Source organism: Colobus angolensis, unplaced genomic scaffold (genome assembly GCF_000951035.1).
Source record: "Colobus angolensis palliatus isolate OR3802 unplaced genomic scaffold, Cang.pa_1.0 Scaffold78, whole genome shotgun sequence".
Classification (NCBI taxonomy): domain Eukaryota; kingdom Metazoa; phylum Chordata; class Mammalia; order Primates; family Cercopithecidae; genus Colobus; species Colobus angolensis.
This window is the reverse complement of record NW_012121598.1, coordinates 8,196,002-8,212,168: the sequence shown is the minus strand read 5'-3', so window position 1 is coordinate 8,212,168 and position 16,167 is coordinate 8,196,002. Positions and strand designations below refer to the sequence as shown.

General features: G+C 42.5%; 1 protein-coding gene across 1 annotated transcript; it reads right to left on the bottom strand.

The window, feature by feature from the left end:
• Nucleotides 1-1,869: 1,869 nt before the first annotated feature.
• Nucleotides 1,870-2,761, bottom strand: LOC105502234 (40S ribosomal protein SA-like). The gene is given in 1 exon segment (XM_011928643.1): nucleotides 1,870-2,761. A coding segment is annotated over 1 exon segment (858 nt). The 5' UTR covers nucleotides 2,728-2,761.
• Nucleotides 2,762-16,167: the final 13,406 nt, after the last annotated feature.

Below are 16,167 nucleotides of genomic sequence, written 5' to 3'. Positions count from 1 at the left end.
TGACAAGAGCAGACATTCTTATCTTGTTCCTGATCTTATAGGAAAAGCTTTCAGTTTTTCATCATTGAGTATGTTAGCTATTGGCTTGTCATACATGGCCTTTTTATGTTGAGATACAGTCCTATACTTAACTTGCTGATACTGTTTATCATGAAAGGGTGCTAAATTTTGTCAGATGCTTTTTTTTTTTTTTTGCAACTATTGAGGAATAAAAAATGAGGATTTTTATTCCTCATTCTGTTAATGTGGTATACACATTAATTGATTTACTTATGTTGAAAATGCTAATATTTTTCAGGATTTTTGCATCCATGTTCATCGGGTGTATTGGCCTATAGTTTTATCATGGCATCTTTGTCTGGCTTTGCTAGCAGGGTGATGCTAGCCTCATAAAAAGAATTTGGAATGTTTTCTTCTCTTTTATTATTTGGGAGAGTTTTCAAATGATTGGTATTAGTGGCTGAATGTGGTGGCTCACACCTGTAATTCCAGCTACTAAGGAGGCTGAAGCAAAAGGATCACTTGAGCCCAGGAGTTTGAGGTTACAGTGAGCTATGATAATGCCACTGCAGTTCAACCTGGGTGACACAGTGAAATCCAATCTTAAATAAATAAATAAAAATAAAAAGAATTGGCATTAATTCTTCTTTAAATGTTTGGTAGAATTGACCTGTAAGGCTATCTGGTTTTTCTTTGTTAAAAAGTTTTACATTGCTGAGTAAATCTCCTTATTTGTCACTGGTCTGATTAGATTTTCTGTTTCTTCTTGATTCAGTTGTGATCAGTTGTATGTTTCTAGGAACGTATCTATTTCTCCTAGTTATCTAATTTGTTGGTGCATTATTGTTTGTAATAGTATCTTATGATCTCTTTATTTCTGAGTCATTAGTATTACATTTTTAAAAGATCATTCTGTATCTTTTAACTATCAGAAACTCTCCTTCATTGCTAGTGGGAATGCAAAATGGTATGACCACTTTGGAAGACAGTTTTGCAGTTTTTTAGAAAACTAAACACATTCTTATTATATGATCCAGCGATAATATTCCTTAGGATTTACTCAAAGGAGTTGAAAAACTATGTTCACACAAAAACCTGCACACATATGTTTATAGCAGCTTTATTCATAATTGCCAAAATGTGGAAGCAACCAAGATGTCTTTCAGTAGGTAAATGAATAAATAAACTATGGTACATTTAGACAATAGATGGAATATTACTCAGCACTAAAAAGAAATGAGCTATTAAGCCAGAAAAAAGACATGGAAGAAACTTAATTGCGTATTACTAAAAGAAAGAAGCCCACCTGAAAAGGCTACATGTTGTATGATTCCAACCACATGACATTCTGTAAAAGACAAAACTATGATAACAGTAATAAGATCAGTGGTTGCCAGGGATTGTGGGGAGGGAGAGATGAGTAGGCAGGGCACCAAAGATTTGTGGGGCAGTGAAACAATTCTGTATGATACTATAATGGTGGACACATGACATTATACATTTGCCAAAACCCAGAGAACGTTCAACACCAAGAGTGAGCTCTAATTTAAACTATAGACTTTGGGTAATTATAATGCATCAGTGTAGGTTAAGCAATTGTAACAAATGTACCGCTCTGGTGAAAGAGGTTTGTAATGGTAGAGGCTGTGCATGGGAAGTGAGAGGGGCTCTGGTGAAAGAGGTTTGTAATGGTAGAGGCTGTGCATGGGAAGTGAGAGGGGTGTAAAATGGAAAAATTTCAGTATCTTTAACTCAATTTTGCTGTGAGCCTAAAACTTCTCTAAAAATTAAGTATTTTTGTTTGGAAACTGATATTTATTTTCCATCAACCTTATTTCCATGTTGCTTAAGAGCCCGTGCAAAAACAGCTTAAGACCATTCAGAGGTTGCTCCTACCCACTCAGTGGCCTGAGCAGTGGAAGCTGCAGACCAGTCTTCCATGGCAGACTGAGTGCTCCAGTCTTTAGTAGGGAACTGCTGAATAGGCACAGAGGGTGCCTGCACTCCTTCAGACCAGCCTGCAACCTTAGGCTGAGTAGCAGTGAACTCAGGAGCTAGAGCAGTTCATTCACCCTGAAATTCCTCCTTGGTCACAGCCTTTTCAGCAGCAGCCTGCTCTTCTTTTTCAATCTCTTCAGGATCTCTGTAGAAGTAGAGATCAGGCATGACCTCCCACGGGTGTTCACAGGAAATGGTGCCACGCATGCGCAGAACTTCCCGAGCCAGCATCCACCACATCAAACCCACTGAGTGAGCTCCCTTGTTGCACGGGATGGCAATGTCCACAGAGCACAGAGTAGAATCTGTGTTACACAGAGCAATGATAGGTAGGTTAACATAAGATGCCTCCATGACCGGCTGGTGAACCTGTGGCTCCCAGAAGGCTGCCTGGATCTGGTTAGTGAAGGTTCCAGGAATGAAGCAGCCAGCAATTGGAGTGGCTCCTGTGGCAGCAACAAACTTCATCATGGCCCTCTGGCCGGTGTTCCTAGAGGATATGACACTGACATCAGCAGGGTTTTCAATGGCAACAATGGCACAAGCTGCCAGCAGAAGCTTCTCCCAGGTCCTCTTCAGATGTATGATGTGGATGCCATCACTTTTCCTTTTATAGATGTACTGTTCTATCTGGAAGTTAAGACTGGTTCCACCTAAGTAGGTTCCGGCTGCAAGGAACTTAAGGACATCCTCCTCCTTCATTTGCAGGGCATCAAGGGCTCCAGACATTGTGAAAGTTTCCCTCTAAGTTATGACAGGAATCCAGAACAACGCCGAATGGACCCCTCTGTGGGTAGCGCAGAAAGGCAAAATTAAGTATTTTTTAATAAAGATCATTCTGGAAGCTGTATGAAAGTGAAATAGAGATAGTTGAAGGTAGAAGTAGAGAAATAAGTGAGGAAGCTACATTAGTCTAGTTAGGAAATAAAGGAAGCCAGCATTGAGATGGCAGTGGTTGGGGTAGGGGAGACAGGAGCAGAATTGAAGAATGTTTTGAAGGTAAAACTGACAGGTTTGTTGATGGACTCGACGTTGATGGAAATTTGAAGGAAAAACAGATTTTTGACCTGATAATACTAAGAAAGGAAAACTAAGCGAGAAACAGATTTGGAGCGGAATCAAAATCTCTGCCCTGGATATTGACTAGAAGTAAGCATGCCATTGTGGAAGCAGAAGGGATTTAAAGAGTCATAGGGAAGAACTCAAACACTCACCAGCTGTAATCCTCAACTAGAAACCCAGAATCCAGAAACATAAACCAGAATACTGAAATGCTACAGCCTCTATCCCTTTCTTGTGAAAATCAGGAGACAAGGACCACAGGAAGGGACATAGATCCAATTGCATGCACCTTCTGAGAGCTGAGGTAAGCCGGTATGCTTGTATAAGCCTGGTGCAGTCTCCTGCCCAAGATGAAAGTAAACTCTACATTGCTGTAGCAAGAAAGCTGCTTAAACCTTCAGCACAATAACCCAGTTCCAGACCATGTGCCCAGACAAGGACACAGAAAAGAACTCATTAGATGAAGAATAAGGCAATGCCTTTTGCCTTGGGAAAGTTGGGACCTTCCACAGTAAAATAGATTCAACCATCATGAACTAATGGGTGAAGCCCTGTGTTGGGTACTACAGGGCAACTTCAGCAGTATATAAGACAAACCCCAGATCTTCAAAGAGATGTTAGCCAAGCGTACTTCAGAACATGGCTAGAAGCTGGACATCTGACCCTGACATGTGAGAGAAAAGTCCTCACCCCATACCACCCTCCACCTTCACACCTTCCTGGAATCTTTTTGCAGAAAGTAAGTTGAGTTTTCCAATACGCTATGTTAAAAGGCATCATGAGGGTGTGAACTTGAGAAAGTTTGGAGTGAACTCCTATCTCTACCATCTGCTTCTGCCAGTCCTGGCTTCTTGCCACAAGAGCACACAGTGACATGTCAATCAAAGCTTTCTTCACAGCAGGGAGGTAAAGAGGCCTATAAAGAGATGGGGAGGCCAGGTGCAGTGGCTGATGCCTGTAATCCCAGCACTTTGGGAGGCCAAGGCTGGCAGATCACCTGAGGTCAGGAGTTTGAGACCGCGCTGGCCAACATGGTGAAACCCCGTCTCTACTAAAAAAATGCAAAAATTAGCTGGGTGTGGTGGTGGGCACCTATAATCCCAGCTACTTGGGAGGCTGATGCAGGAGAGTCGCTCGAACCCGGGAGTCAGAAGTTGCAGTAAGCCTAGATTGAGCCATTGCACTCCAGCCTGGGGGAAGAGCAAGACTCCATCTCAAAAAAAAAAAAAAAAAAAAAAAAAAAAAGATGGGGAGTAATTTTCACAACTGCTTGACAAAGCATCCTTCAAGAGTCCAATGATCATGCTCTCTATCCCTTCTTAAGGGGTCCCAGCTTCTGCTCCTCACCCTTCTGACCTATAAGGAGGTTCTGTTCTTGATTTTTTTCTTAAATCAAATGAGGACTATAACATTGTGCATTATAGCATTTGGATGGGGCAATTACCTGCCTGGTCTACCTTCCTTCTCCTATTCCTCACCTGTGACAGGCATCACTAATTAAACATGGTATGCTTTTCCACTGAGCAAGGATGCAACCTCAGAAATCCTTTTCATCATGTCACTATAGGCAGCACTGCTCATCAAAATTACTATGTGAAGTAAAAACCTATTTCCCATCTCTGGCATAGTAGTCAGCAGCAGAGAGTTTAGAATCAAATACAGGTCTGAATCCTGGATTTATCATTATTGGTCTTGGGACCTTGGATCTCAGTTTCACTGTTTATTAGCTGTTTAACTTTGGACACGTTAACTAAATCCTCTAAGTCTCAGTTTCTTCTTCTTCTGTTCTTCAGAAGAGCCCATGTACCAGAAGCTTAGGTTGTGGGGACATATTCAGATTGAGGAGAATCAGGCAAGGCTTCCCTGAAGAGAGACAACTTGGGCTGAGACATGGGCAAAGATGGGAGTGCTCTCTCTCCTCAAGGAGAAAAGATGCCACATTAGAGAAGATCCATGAGGACCGAGCATGGAGCTCAAAGGGTTGACAGGCAAGGGCCACACCACTTAAGGCTTTTAGAAGATGTTAAGAATTGTGGTCATTGTCCAAAATGCCATGGTTGACCACACAAAGGATCAAGCAGGATGGGAGACGTGATTAATTTCCAATCTGGAAGAAACGTCCACTGAATCTCCTATGGCAAAAATGTATCAGTGACCAGTGAGGACAAGGGTGGAGATGAGAGGACCAGTTGGGAAGCTACTATAGTGCTCAGGGAAAAAGTCATGGTGACTCAGACTAGCGAGGCAGCTTTGGAGCCTGAGAGAAGCAGAGGGAAATCAGAAATACATAAAAGGCTACACTGAGGGGGATTTGGTGATGAATTCAGGGTAAGGTCAAGGATGACTCCTGGAGTTTTGGTTTAGCCTTCTGGGTGAATAGTGGTAGCATTCGCTAAGACAATAAATACCAAAGAAGACTACATACTTTTTGTTTTGTTTTGTATTGTTTTGTTTGGTTTTGTTTTGTTTTTCTGTGGGGGGAAATCAGTAGATCCAAGTAAAAGTGTTAAATAGTCAGCTAAACATACAATAGCAAGAACGCAAACTAAGGATGAAATAACGAAGTCCAAAATCAGTCATGCTGGCATATTTAACCAATGCTTGAACTGATGTATACTCCCAAAAGGCCCCCTCCCTGAGATCACCAAGGGAAGATAATTCCAGCAGATCTTCTGAGCCCAGTTTGAACACATAAAACCTACGGCAGTACTGACATCTACCCAAATGCCTACACTGAGAACACTTGTTCTTGCTACTTTTGCACAGAGTCTGGATGCAAAGTAATTGGTCCTAGAATCATAGAAGGCTAGGTGTAAGAGAATGCTGCTCTCTGGCCATGTGGAGATATACTGGGATGCAGCAAGTTAGAAAGACAAGGTACTAGCCTCAGAGAAAGGACATCTAGATAATCACCCTGCCCACTAACACTTTGCTGGCCTCCTTTTACTGATACAAAAGTTGAGGCCCTTAGAAGTGAAATGACTTGTCCAAGTTTACAATGGGAGTTAGTTGCAAGACAAGGACCTAAATCTATACACTCCCAAAACTTTTTAGCATTTACATTTTTCAAAATTATTTAAATAGACAATCACTCATGGAGAGTAAATGGAAGAGTTATTAGCAAACCCATGAGTTTAACCTGTGTTCAGACTTCGGGTTTCATTTATTCATTCAACAAACATACACTCATTCAACAAACACACAGTACCTACCGTCAGGCATAAGGCCAAAGAGAAAGTTTGTAAAAATTCAGACCTTAGTTAGTTCAAGGACCGGACAAAGGACTTGACCGTGCAAGTGAAATATAAAGTTTTGAAAATTAAATAATGTCTGTAGGAATTCGAAAACTTTTTCCAACTTTCTAAAGATACTTTCCAAAGATCTGCATACGAATTCACTTTCATCAAGGGATTTGTCTTCATGAAGCCTGAGGTTCAGAAGCTCAAGTAGCCACAAGGATTTGATTTTCATGGAGGGCAAGAGCACACAAAAGGTTTGACTCCTACCTGCTTTCTGCAAGGAACACGCTCCCTCACATAGGATCAGAAAGATTGTGTTCCACAAGTAACAATGGCCCTGGCACACGAGGGTCATAGATTTAGTTCAGAGAGGCCTCTAGAAGTTCAGATCTCTATCAGGAACAGCCTAATGTATTTGAGCCCCTTTGATATCTGGCTATCAAGATGAAAACAGAACTTGTGACATGAGATACTTCTGATGAACCACAGTAGGCAAGGAGTCTTTATTGCTATTCTGCCTGGAGTTAGCTAAAAAAAGAAACTGAATAAAAAATAAGAGCAAAGGAAAAGATTAACTGGGGCTTCCCAAAGCTTAAACTTGCTGCTCTAGTTTGTGTTTTGTACAGACTTCATATTCTTTGTTTCTTCAGCCCCCTACATGGGACACTGGATTACTTATATACTCTCATTTAAGTTATGACTAAAGGCAAATTGGAGTGTTCACACCACACAAGTGTTCTCAACCTTCTCCTTAGGCTTGCATTGTCTACACAAATTTAAGGCCAAAATGGGTAAGTTTGATAATATAAAATGAATGTGACATTTTATAGCCATGAAAATTAAAATTATGAGGTCTAGACAGCAATGTAAATAAACGCTTATGATATGTTAGTAGTAAAAGAATTAAATGATCACATATGCTTTGATTGTGACTCAAGAAAACAGGTTTGAATTCAATAAGACTAGATATCCAACTAGCATATTGCTATTTGTAAATGATCAAGTGTTGGATTAAAGTGATAGGTTTAAGGATTAGTATAGAAGAAGGAATATTTTTCAGTGTTCTTTAATTTGTTCCAGGGTTTTTTTAATTTATTTTCGATAGGGTGTGAACCCAGTAGGGTAGAGAAGTGGTTCCCACAAGAAGCAGGTGATCAAATGGAATTTTTTCACTTTTTCCTTTTGTCTGCATGTTTGTAATCATTATTTGTGCGATTTCAGTCAGTAACAAATCAGAAGACACTTATTTGAAACTAAAGTCTTGATGAAAATTTCATAAGGAGTAACTAACCTCATTGGATCCCCATTTACACAGGGAGAATCTGTAAGACCATGAACTTGAAGTGTGAAAAAAAAGAAAAGAAAAGAAAAGCTTGAATCAAATCCCAATCTGGCCATTTCCTTCATTTCCTCACCTGTGAAGTGGGAAGGAGAAGGGAGAAATGTTCACCAAGTGCTGACTATGCACCAAGCTCTGGGCTGAGCAATTTCCCATACATCATTTCATCTCATCTTCACATCAGCCCCAGGAGACAGTATTAGCCTTCAGTTTACTGACGATGACAAGGAGGCTTCAAGACATTAAATAATGTATCCACAGTCATACAGCTTACTAGGAAATGGCCAAGCCAGGATCCACATTTGAGATTGTCCATCCCCAGAATCTGCCCCTTTCACTCTCTGCATGCAGCCTTGCAGGGTTATTCTGTGAATCAGAATCTCAATATCTGTTACCATGAAAACTTAATGAGCCATATCTCTAGTTTCTTTGGCAAGGAAAGAGTCATCTTCCCTTTGCCACTAAGTGAGCCTCTGCCCAGTCCCTCCATCCCGTGAAGAACAGGCACCACATGTGGGGTGTGAGCTATGGAGTGGGAGGCAGGCCTCTCTCTCCACACTGGCCCTGCAGTCCCAGCAAAGCAGCAGCATCAGAAGTAGAGCAGCACCTGGACACCTAGCAGAGTCCGTGGGCACCCATCCTGAGCACTCTCCAAGTCAAACAATGTGTTGATGCTCAATCTTCAGTAAGATGTTCTGCCTTGCCCGATCAGAGCAGAAAGAGAAGGAAGAGGGACCAGCAGGAGGATGGTGGGGGTGGAGAGGGGTGCCAAAGGCTTCAACAGGGTCCAAAAGGGCAGTATAGCCAGGTTTCAATTCCATTTTAGAACAGACTCCTCATTCCAATTTAGAATTGCTCCACAGAGAGAACATAAAGGTATTTACGTATTAACTGGGATTCACCATAATCGTATAAACAGAACTTGTCTTTCTTTTTCACTTTTTTTTCACAGTAAGGTGGGGATTATTTCCCCCTTCTTAATACAATCAAGATTTTTTTCCCCTGAACCACAAGAAGAGAGTAGGAACATTAACAACCCCAAACTCTGTTCAAGAATATCATCTTTTCTCAGGACTTTTCACATTACAATACATTTTTAAAATAGGATGGAGAACACAATTAAAGACAGACACCTCCCTAGTATTTTGAAATCATTATGAGTCACAATCCTTTTGAAGTAAAGGGTCTCTTTTTCTAAGCATGATGTCTTTTATGTAACTAGTAAAAAAATGTTCATGGTAACAAATGCATCAGGAAAAAAAAGGTTAGAAAAAAATGGAAATCCTGTTTGTGTCCATAGGTGAATTGCTGCTGTGAGGCGGCTGCAATTTGACTTTCTACAAAAAGGGTCACTGAACAGAAGGTCAGGCAGCTGGCCATTTCCATTTCAAAGATGCTATCGAAAGGCCAAGAGGCAGTTCACCCAGCAGCCCTTTAGCAAACAAGATTTTCTCCTCTCTCATTTATGATATTTTTTTATGCCAAAATAGTTTAGTGAGAAGATCCCTGATTCATTCCCTCCAGAACACAAGTGGCCTGTGTGAGGTTTGGATAGGACTTCAGTGTAAAGAATTGGAGCAGTTTTGAGTAATGAGGAGCCATTTGGTGGCCACTTATCAAAGGTTTTGCAGCAAGGCAATAAATCACAACAGAGCCCCTTCACTCAGGCTGAGACAACTGGAGAAAGGTAGCTCCGTTATTAGGAATTATGGCTCGTCACGTCTGCAATGAGAGATCTCAGCTTTACAAACACCTCGCTGATTAATCAAGAGCCCCTTGCAGAAACCCTAGGAGGAAGGCACAAAATTCAAGGAGACTGTGATTTGGGTTGGGTTTGATGTCGGAGTGGCTAGATCTCACCTAGCAACTATGGCCAGACAAATGATGCTGGCAGAGCTAGAAGTTACACACTCCTAAATTTCATTGGCCTCCATGGCTTAAACACAACACAAATAGAAGGTGGACTGGAATTAGGCAGTCACCCAGCCTAATGTTGTTCACTGTTGAAATACCCCTTGAAGAGCAGGTGACGTGTCACCACACACAAACACACACACACACACACACATACACACAAAGTAGAAGGAAGCACTACTGTTCAGCCTGCCTGTTGGGGAAATCAGGGCAGGCTGGACAGAGCTAAGAGAATCTTGGACCCACTTGTGATTAGAACCGCCAGCAAGAGTGGATCCAGAGGACAAGCCCAGTTCTAGCAGGGCCAAAGGTCAAAACCAGGGAAGCCGTATCCATCCACTGGTAAAGAAATGCAAAGGAAAGCTAAGAAAAGGTCAGAAGCTGCATAAATATAGGAATAGGGCGACACAAAGAGCAAGGGTGGATGAAAAATACAAGGCCCAGGATAATGACTTTAAACAGGGTGCTTGCAGAAGGGGCATTGTCGTGAGACAAGGAATGGTATCTAGTGAGGTTTCAAGTCATTGGCCAGGCCAGATACTTATAGGCCCTAATGTCCTAATGTTCCCTCGAGCTGTCTTTAAAAAGCCCTCATACTTTGCCATCTTTAACCCTTTTCTCTGTAAAATGATACAAATGGCTTCCCAGCTTGTCCTTTTACTCCCACAACAGCATGAGACTTGATTGACCCTTTCCTGGATGACCAGTCATTAAGGCCTCAGAGCAGCCATGGAAATCACGTAGAGGTCAAGGTGGGGTCTAGAAACAGTCCCCTGGGAGAGGAAGCCAGTGAGTTCTTTGCTGCTTTAGCCATGCTACAAGCTCTCTAACACTCTTGAGGGGAAAAAAAATGAAGAAAAAAAAAAAGACGAATAACCCATGTATTCTGAAGCTTGTACTTAATACTATGGAGGAAGAGTGTGACTTCCTCTCCAAATATTCTAGTAGTTTTCCCTGAGCGCAGTTTAAGATGTAATATAATAGATAACCTTACATTATTTTATCATTTCATCTTTTTAAAAGACCATTATTTAAATCATTTTATGTTTACAGAATGAAAAAGGACATCCTCTCTTGCTATTTGTTTAGATTTTTCCAAAAACGTTGTCTCCAATGCTTAAAAGAGATGTCTGCTAGTAGGCAAAAAGACAGAGGAAGGGATGGAGGGAGGGAGAGACAGAAATAGAGAGAGGGAGGAAAGGGAGGGGAGGAGGGAGGGAAGGACGGGGGGAAGGAGGAAGGGAGGGAAAGGAAGGGAGACAGACAAATTTGACTGCTGCCCTGGCTACTGCAGAAGCAATCACTGGCGGCTGTCAGAACTCTCGCTAAATGAAGGTCCGTCTTATCAGGCGTTGGCTCTGCTTCTGTACACCTAATTGTGTGGCCTTGACTATGATGGAATTTGTTCCTTAAGGAAAAGGGAAAACATGAGCCTTAGTGCTTTTATAGCAAGGTATCTTCTGAAATAATAAATAACCCAGAGGTTGGCAGCAAAGAAGGCTACTTCCTATGTCCTCCCCCGAGGTGCCACGAGCAGCTGCAGTCATTAGAGAGGGAGAGCTCGAAAGGATGATGGCATGAGTGGAGAGGATAAGAAGGAAAGAGTGAGGTGATGTCATAGAAGAGAGAAGAGGTCTGACTGGATTCTCTGCCCATGACAGTTAGGCTTTTACCAGTTTGGAGCAATACACTTTGAATAGCATGACCTACAGCTCTTCAGTCATTGGACAAATTCATTAATAAAAACTTTTCAGAGCCCTGCCTAGTAGTTTCTCAATGGCAGCTGGTGGGACTCAAGACCTACAGCGACTAAATCCAGACTCACAGTGGTATTGTCACTACCCACAACGTCTCTCTGAACTCGTTATGCTAACAATCTGTCCATCCACTCCAGTCCCACATTCTGCAGCCCCCATTGCAGAGACCCTGCAAGCCCAAGAGAATGCCATGTTCACACTTCCAGGCAGGTAAGAAGCACGTATATGGCCGTGGTCAGATTTTCACATTCCTCCTGAACGTAATAGATGACCCTATGGATTCCATCAGAATTCCTGGAGAGAAGAAGGAACTTCCGCATCCAAGAAAATGTGGACTGGAAGTAATCTGACTGAAATTCACCCTTTAATCATGAAGATGATTGAGGGAGCTGGCAATGGCCCATAATAATTATGTCTTCTGTTTCTATCATGCTAAAGCCTTTTCATCTACTCGTTTTCTTTATACACAAAATTTTGTTGGGTTGTTGTTATCCTTCCCATTTTACATATGAGGAAAACTGAGGCTTTAATAGGCTAACCAGCTGTTCCAAGCTAGTAAATGGCAGACACTCCAAGACAGACACTCCGATCCTCTGACTCCAAGCCCAATTGTCCCAGAGCCAGGAGTGGTCTGCTTAAAGCATGAGGAAAGCTCTTTCAGTCTAAGCAATCAACCCTTATTGTCCTGAGACAGAGCTGAGGGTTCTGATTGTTTAACATTCCTTTGACCTGAAGAATAAAATCTCCAGTGTCTTTTCTGGACAGCTGTCAATTTGCTAACTTAGCCCCAAATGAGGCAGTGAGACAAGAGGAACATAGAGCTAGCTTCATATTCCCGTAAATTCTGGTGGGTGGCAAACCAACAGCACAAAGTCCCTAGACTCTCAGGAAGTAGCTGGAAGTTCCCTAATACCAGGTAGCAAGCAGGAAGATGGAGAGAAACAGGTGGGGGAAAAGGAAAGAAAAGTAGAGACTGTCCACTCAGAGAGAGGAACCACCAGGAATTATGAGGGGGCTGCAGAAAACAAGAAGACCACAATCTGTCTCTCCTCTAGGTGGGCCTGAAGCAGGCACTAGCTAGATGGAAGGAGGGAGAGTGCCCAAGGGTACGACTCAGGGGAGCGCCCTGGCCTGGCCAACTTCTCCTCCCAAGTCCTCTGGACCTCAATCTAAGAATCTCAGGTAACACCCTTTACCCTGGGTTACTGGCAAGATAAGCTTGTTTCTAGTTGAGAGGGGCCATCTTGCCATACCTGGGCTTGCAGGAGAACAATCAGCCCCTCAACACTCAGAGATGGCCAGTTTTCTCCCTCTGTGACTCCATTCACCAACACTGTCACAGAGCTGATGCATCTGCAGTGCTGTCAAGACAAGACAGCAGGGCTGTAGTGAAAAGAGCATGAACCCCAGTTTGGGCCAGGGGAAGGAAAGAACCAACACCTATTGAATTTCCACTCTGTACTGTATCCTGTGCCAGGCACTCAGGCATTGTGTATACTCATTTAATCCTCCCAACAGCCCTATAGTGTGGGCATCATTATCTTCATTTTACAGTTGAGGAAACTGAGGCTCAGCCATTGAGTAACTTATTCAAGGTCACACAGCCAAACAGGAAAGGCAGAATTCAAACATTATGGCATTGTTTATGTTCTTCCCATTATACTAAGCAGCTTCAATGAATTTAATAGGATTATCTCAAGAACTAAATGATACAATGCTAATAAAACCTAGGATAAACCTAAAGTGCTATGCAAATATTAGCTCTGTGTGTGCACAAACAACACTCACATATAGGCAAGTAGTCAGATCTACAGTTCACTGTACAGAATAGCCATGTGAGTTAGCATCAGTTGTGTTTCTCTCCACAAAGCAAGTATCTGTACTTTACACAATTCCCCTGTGAACCCCATCATCAACAGAGTCATTAAATGCGGTCCCCAGATGAAGTATGAGCATGCTGGTCAAAAATGGATATTCACAGGCTGAAAGCACTTTATGATTATCAAGGGACAAAAAATGAATTAAAATCACACCCTGCTAAGTGCCACAGAAGTATTTTCAAATTAGCATCGTTGCTGCTATCTCCCCAATCCCTGGCATGTGGGTTATACCTGCTGACATGTCCCTCAGGAAAACTAATATGTTCAAATCAGACCGGAGACAGATGATTACAGTTTATTTTCTGTGCCAGTGACAACAGAAACAGGCCAGCTTTGTCAAAGGGGTAAAGTTCTATGGTCCCACTCCCTGTCTTAATGAAATGTGTGCCTTTTCAGAGGGTCATTTCTATGATTTATAAGTTCCCAGCAAAGCTGGGCCTACGGTAAGGCAAGTAGGGACACAAAATTTAAGAGAACTCATTCTCTGGGTCAAGCAAGTGCCAACTCTATACTTGCCCATCCCTGGGAGTGAGTACACCCTTGAATTTTGCATGCTTGGTATCTTGCTTGCCTTACCCTAACCCAGGTCCTAGCACCAGCACAAGAACCCACCAATGAAAGAGGGTAGGAGTCGCTTGGAAGAGTGGCTGCCCCCAGAGAGTGCTAGAGAAGCCTCCAAGAGTCTGGTGATAAACTTCTCTAAACTACAACCAAGAGAAACCAATATATGGAAATACGTACGGGCCAGATAATACAATTGCCCCAGCATTTAGAAACCATGCCATACACTCCATGGTTCAGGCCCCCATCCTTCCATTATTCCAAAATCTGTGCCACAAGGGAAGAGGAGGGCAAGAAGGGAGTTAGCAGGGCTGTGTGTCTCTGCAGGTTGTCTTACCTCCTCCCCATTTCTAAGCTCCAACATACCACAGAGGAAGGCGTGAGGGCAGGACAAAGGGCTTCCCAGCCTGCACAGCTTCTATCATCCTGTCATTCTATCATGTTAGAAGCCCCAGTCTGATGCAGCACCAAGTCACAGGTGAGAATTGCTATGCAATCAAATGTGCTTCATGAACTCAGGAAATGATCAGACATGAGTTGGGTTAGATGGTAACTCTTTCTACACCACCCCCACATAGATTGGGTTACTCTAGCTCTGCCACTGAAAGGAACAAAAGAAATGTTTCAGGATTCACATGATGCAGGTTGCATTTATAGCAAATGAAGTCAACAGGGTACAAGCAAACACCCAGGTGGAGCCTGAACACACTCCGTGGTGCAAACCAACAGAGCAGAAATCAGACACTGAGTGCTGGAGAGCCCGGTAATAATCACATCTATGGAGGGTGCCCGGGGAAAACTGAGTCAGGGTTCCACTGTGTACCAAGAAACACAGTGTCCTCAGAAGTAGTGAGACTGGAACTCCCTTCACCACTTGCCAACTCATGAGACTGGAAACCCACCTCCCCCAGCTCCAAAACACTGGTTCCCAGGAGAGGGAATGAGGCAAAAGCCAAGAGAATTGTGAGGGTCAAAAACAGGTTCCACAGGGGGCAAAAGGTGGAGGAGATTTAGCTGCCTCCTCGCACTGTCACTGCAAATGCTTACACAAACAGGCAGACAATCCTGATCACCTTCTTTCTGGAATTCACTAGACTCCAGAGATTGGCCCTCTCTGTTGCCACCCTCTACAGCTTCCAAGCAAGGTCTTTACTCTACCAGATCCACTGAGAAAGAGATGGAAAACAGACATCACTTACCAGCCGTGTGACCCCAAGCAAGTCACTTTCTGAGCTTCCGTTTTACCATCTACAAAAAAAAAAAAGCAACAAAAGCCAGCACAACGCCAGACACTCAATAAATAGTAGCTACCTTGTCTCATATTGCTAGTGCAAATAGAGATTATTTTTAATTAGAGATATCATACGAAAGCATGAAGCCCAGTGCTTACCTCAAAACCATGCATAATAAATCCATTCTTTCTTCTCCTCCCTACCCTCCTTCACCAGATTTAAGACAGGTAAAAATCTCTGTGTTCTCAAAGGAAAGAGAATGCCAAGATTTAAACTTTCCTGGGTGCAATACCCAGGAGTTCAGCCTGGGGCAGGGGCAGAGCACTGGAGTGGAAAACCAAAGGGGACCTGAGAGCCTTCCAGGAGAAGGGATGAAAACTGAGAGGCCCACAACAGTAAGCCTCAGCAGTGAAGGCCACCTTCTCATTACCTGTTCCTTCTTCCCACTTATCCCGCTATGCACATGTCCCCCTACCCTGGGTGATGGCAGACACAGGAATGGGTGGGAATGAGAAGAGTCAATTGCATGACAAGGGGTCAAGTGAATGAGAAAGGAAGAGAGGTCCTGCAGCCACCATGCCATGCAACCAGGCAGCTGTTTCTAAGAGACATTCCAGCCCTCAAGATCTAAACTGGGACCTGACTATATTTCCATCTCCAGCTTGTACATTTGGTTAATAATCACCCTCCCTAGCCCAGAGAACCCTAAGACAAGTTATTACACCAACTTTCATTAAGCAAATAAATCTAATCAGCCAGAAATTCCAGATCCACAAAAATCAACAAAAACCAAATGATCTAAATATGTTTGACCTGAATTATCCTAATAATAACCTAAGTTGTCTACTTGACTTTAGGGGTACAGGAAGAACTGCTCTTCAGGTAACCAAAAGCCATGTCCTATTGAACGAGCCATTCTCCCTCTGCTTACTTTTTGAAAGATATAATCCATATAAGCATACAAAATCCTGTCCATCTGCAGATTTTAGTAGGATTAATCATGTTAATATTTTACCTAACTTAACAGAGGATAAGTTATTCCTTGATGTTTGCCTTTCTTTTTTTTCTTTTTTTTCTTTTTTTTTTTTTTTTTTATCTCACCAATTAGTCAGATACTCTGCAAATATATATTACCAAGGCAGGGTAACATTCTAAATTTTTTTTTTTTCTTTTTTTGAGATGGAA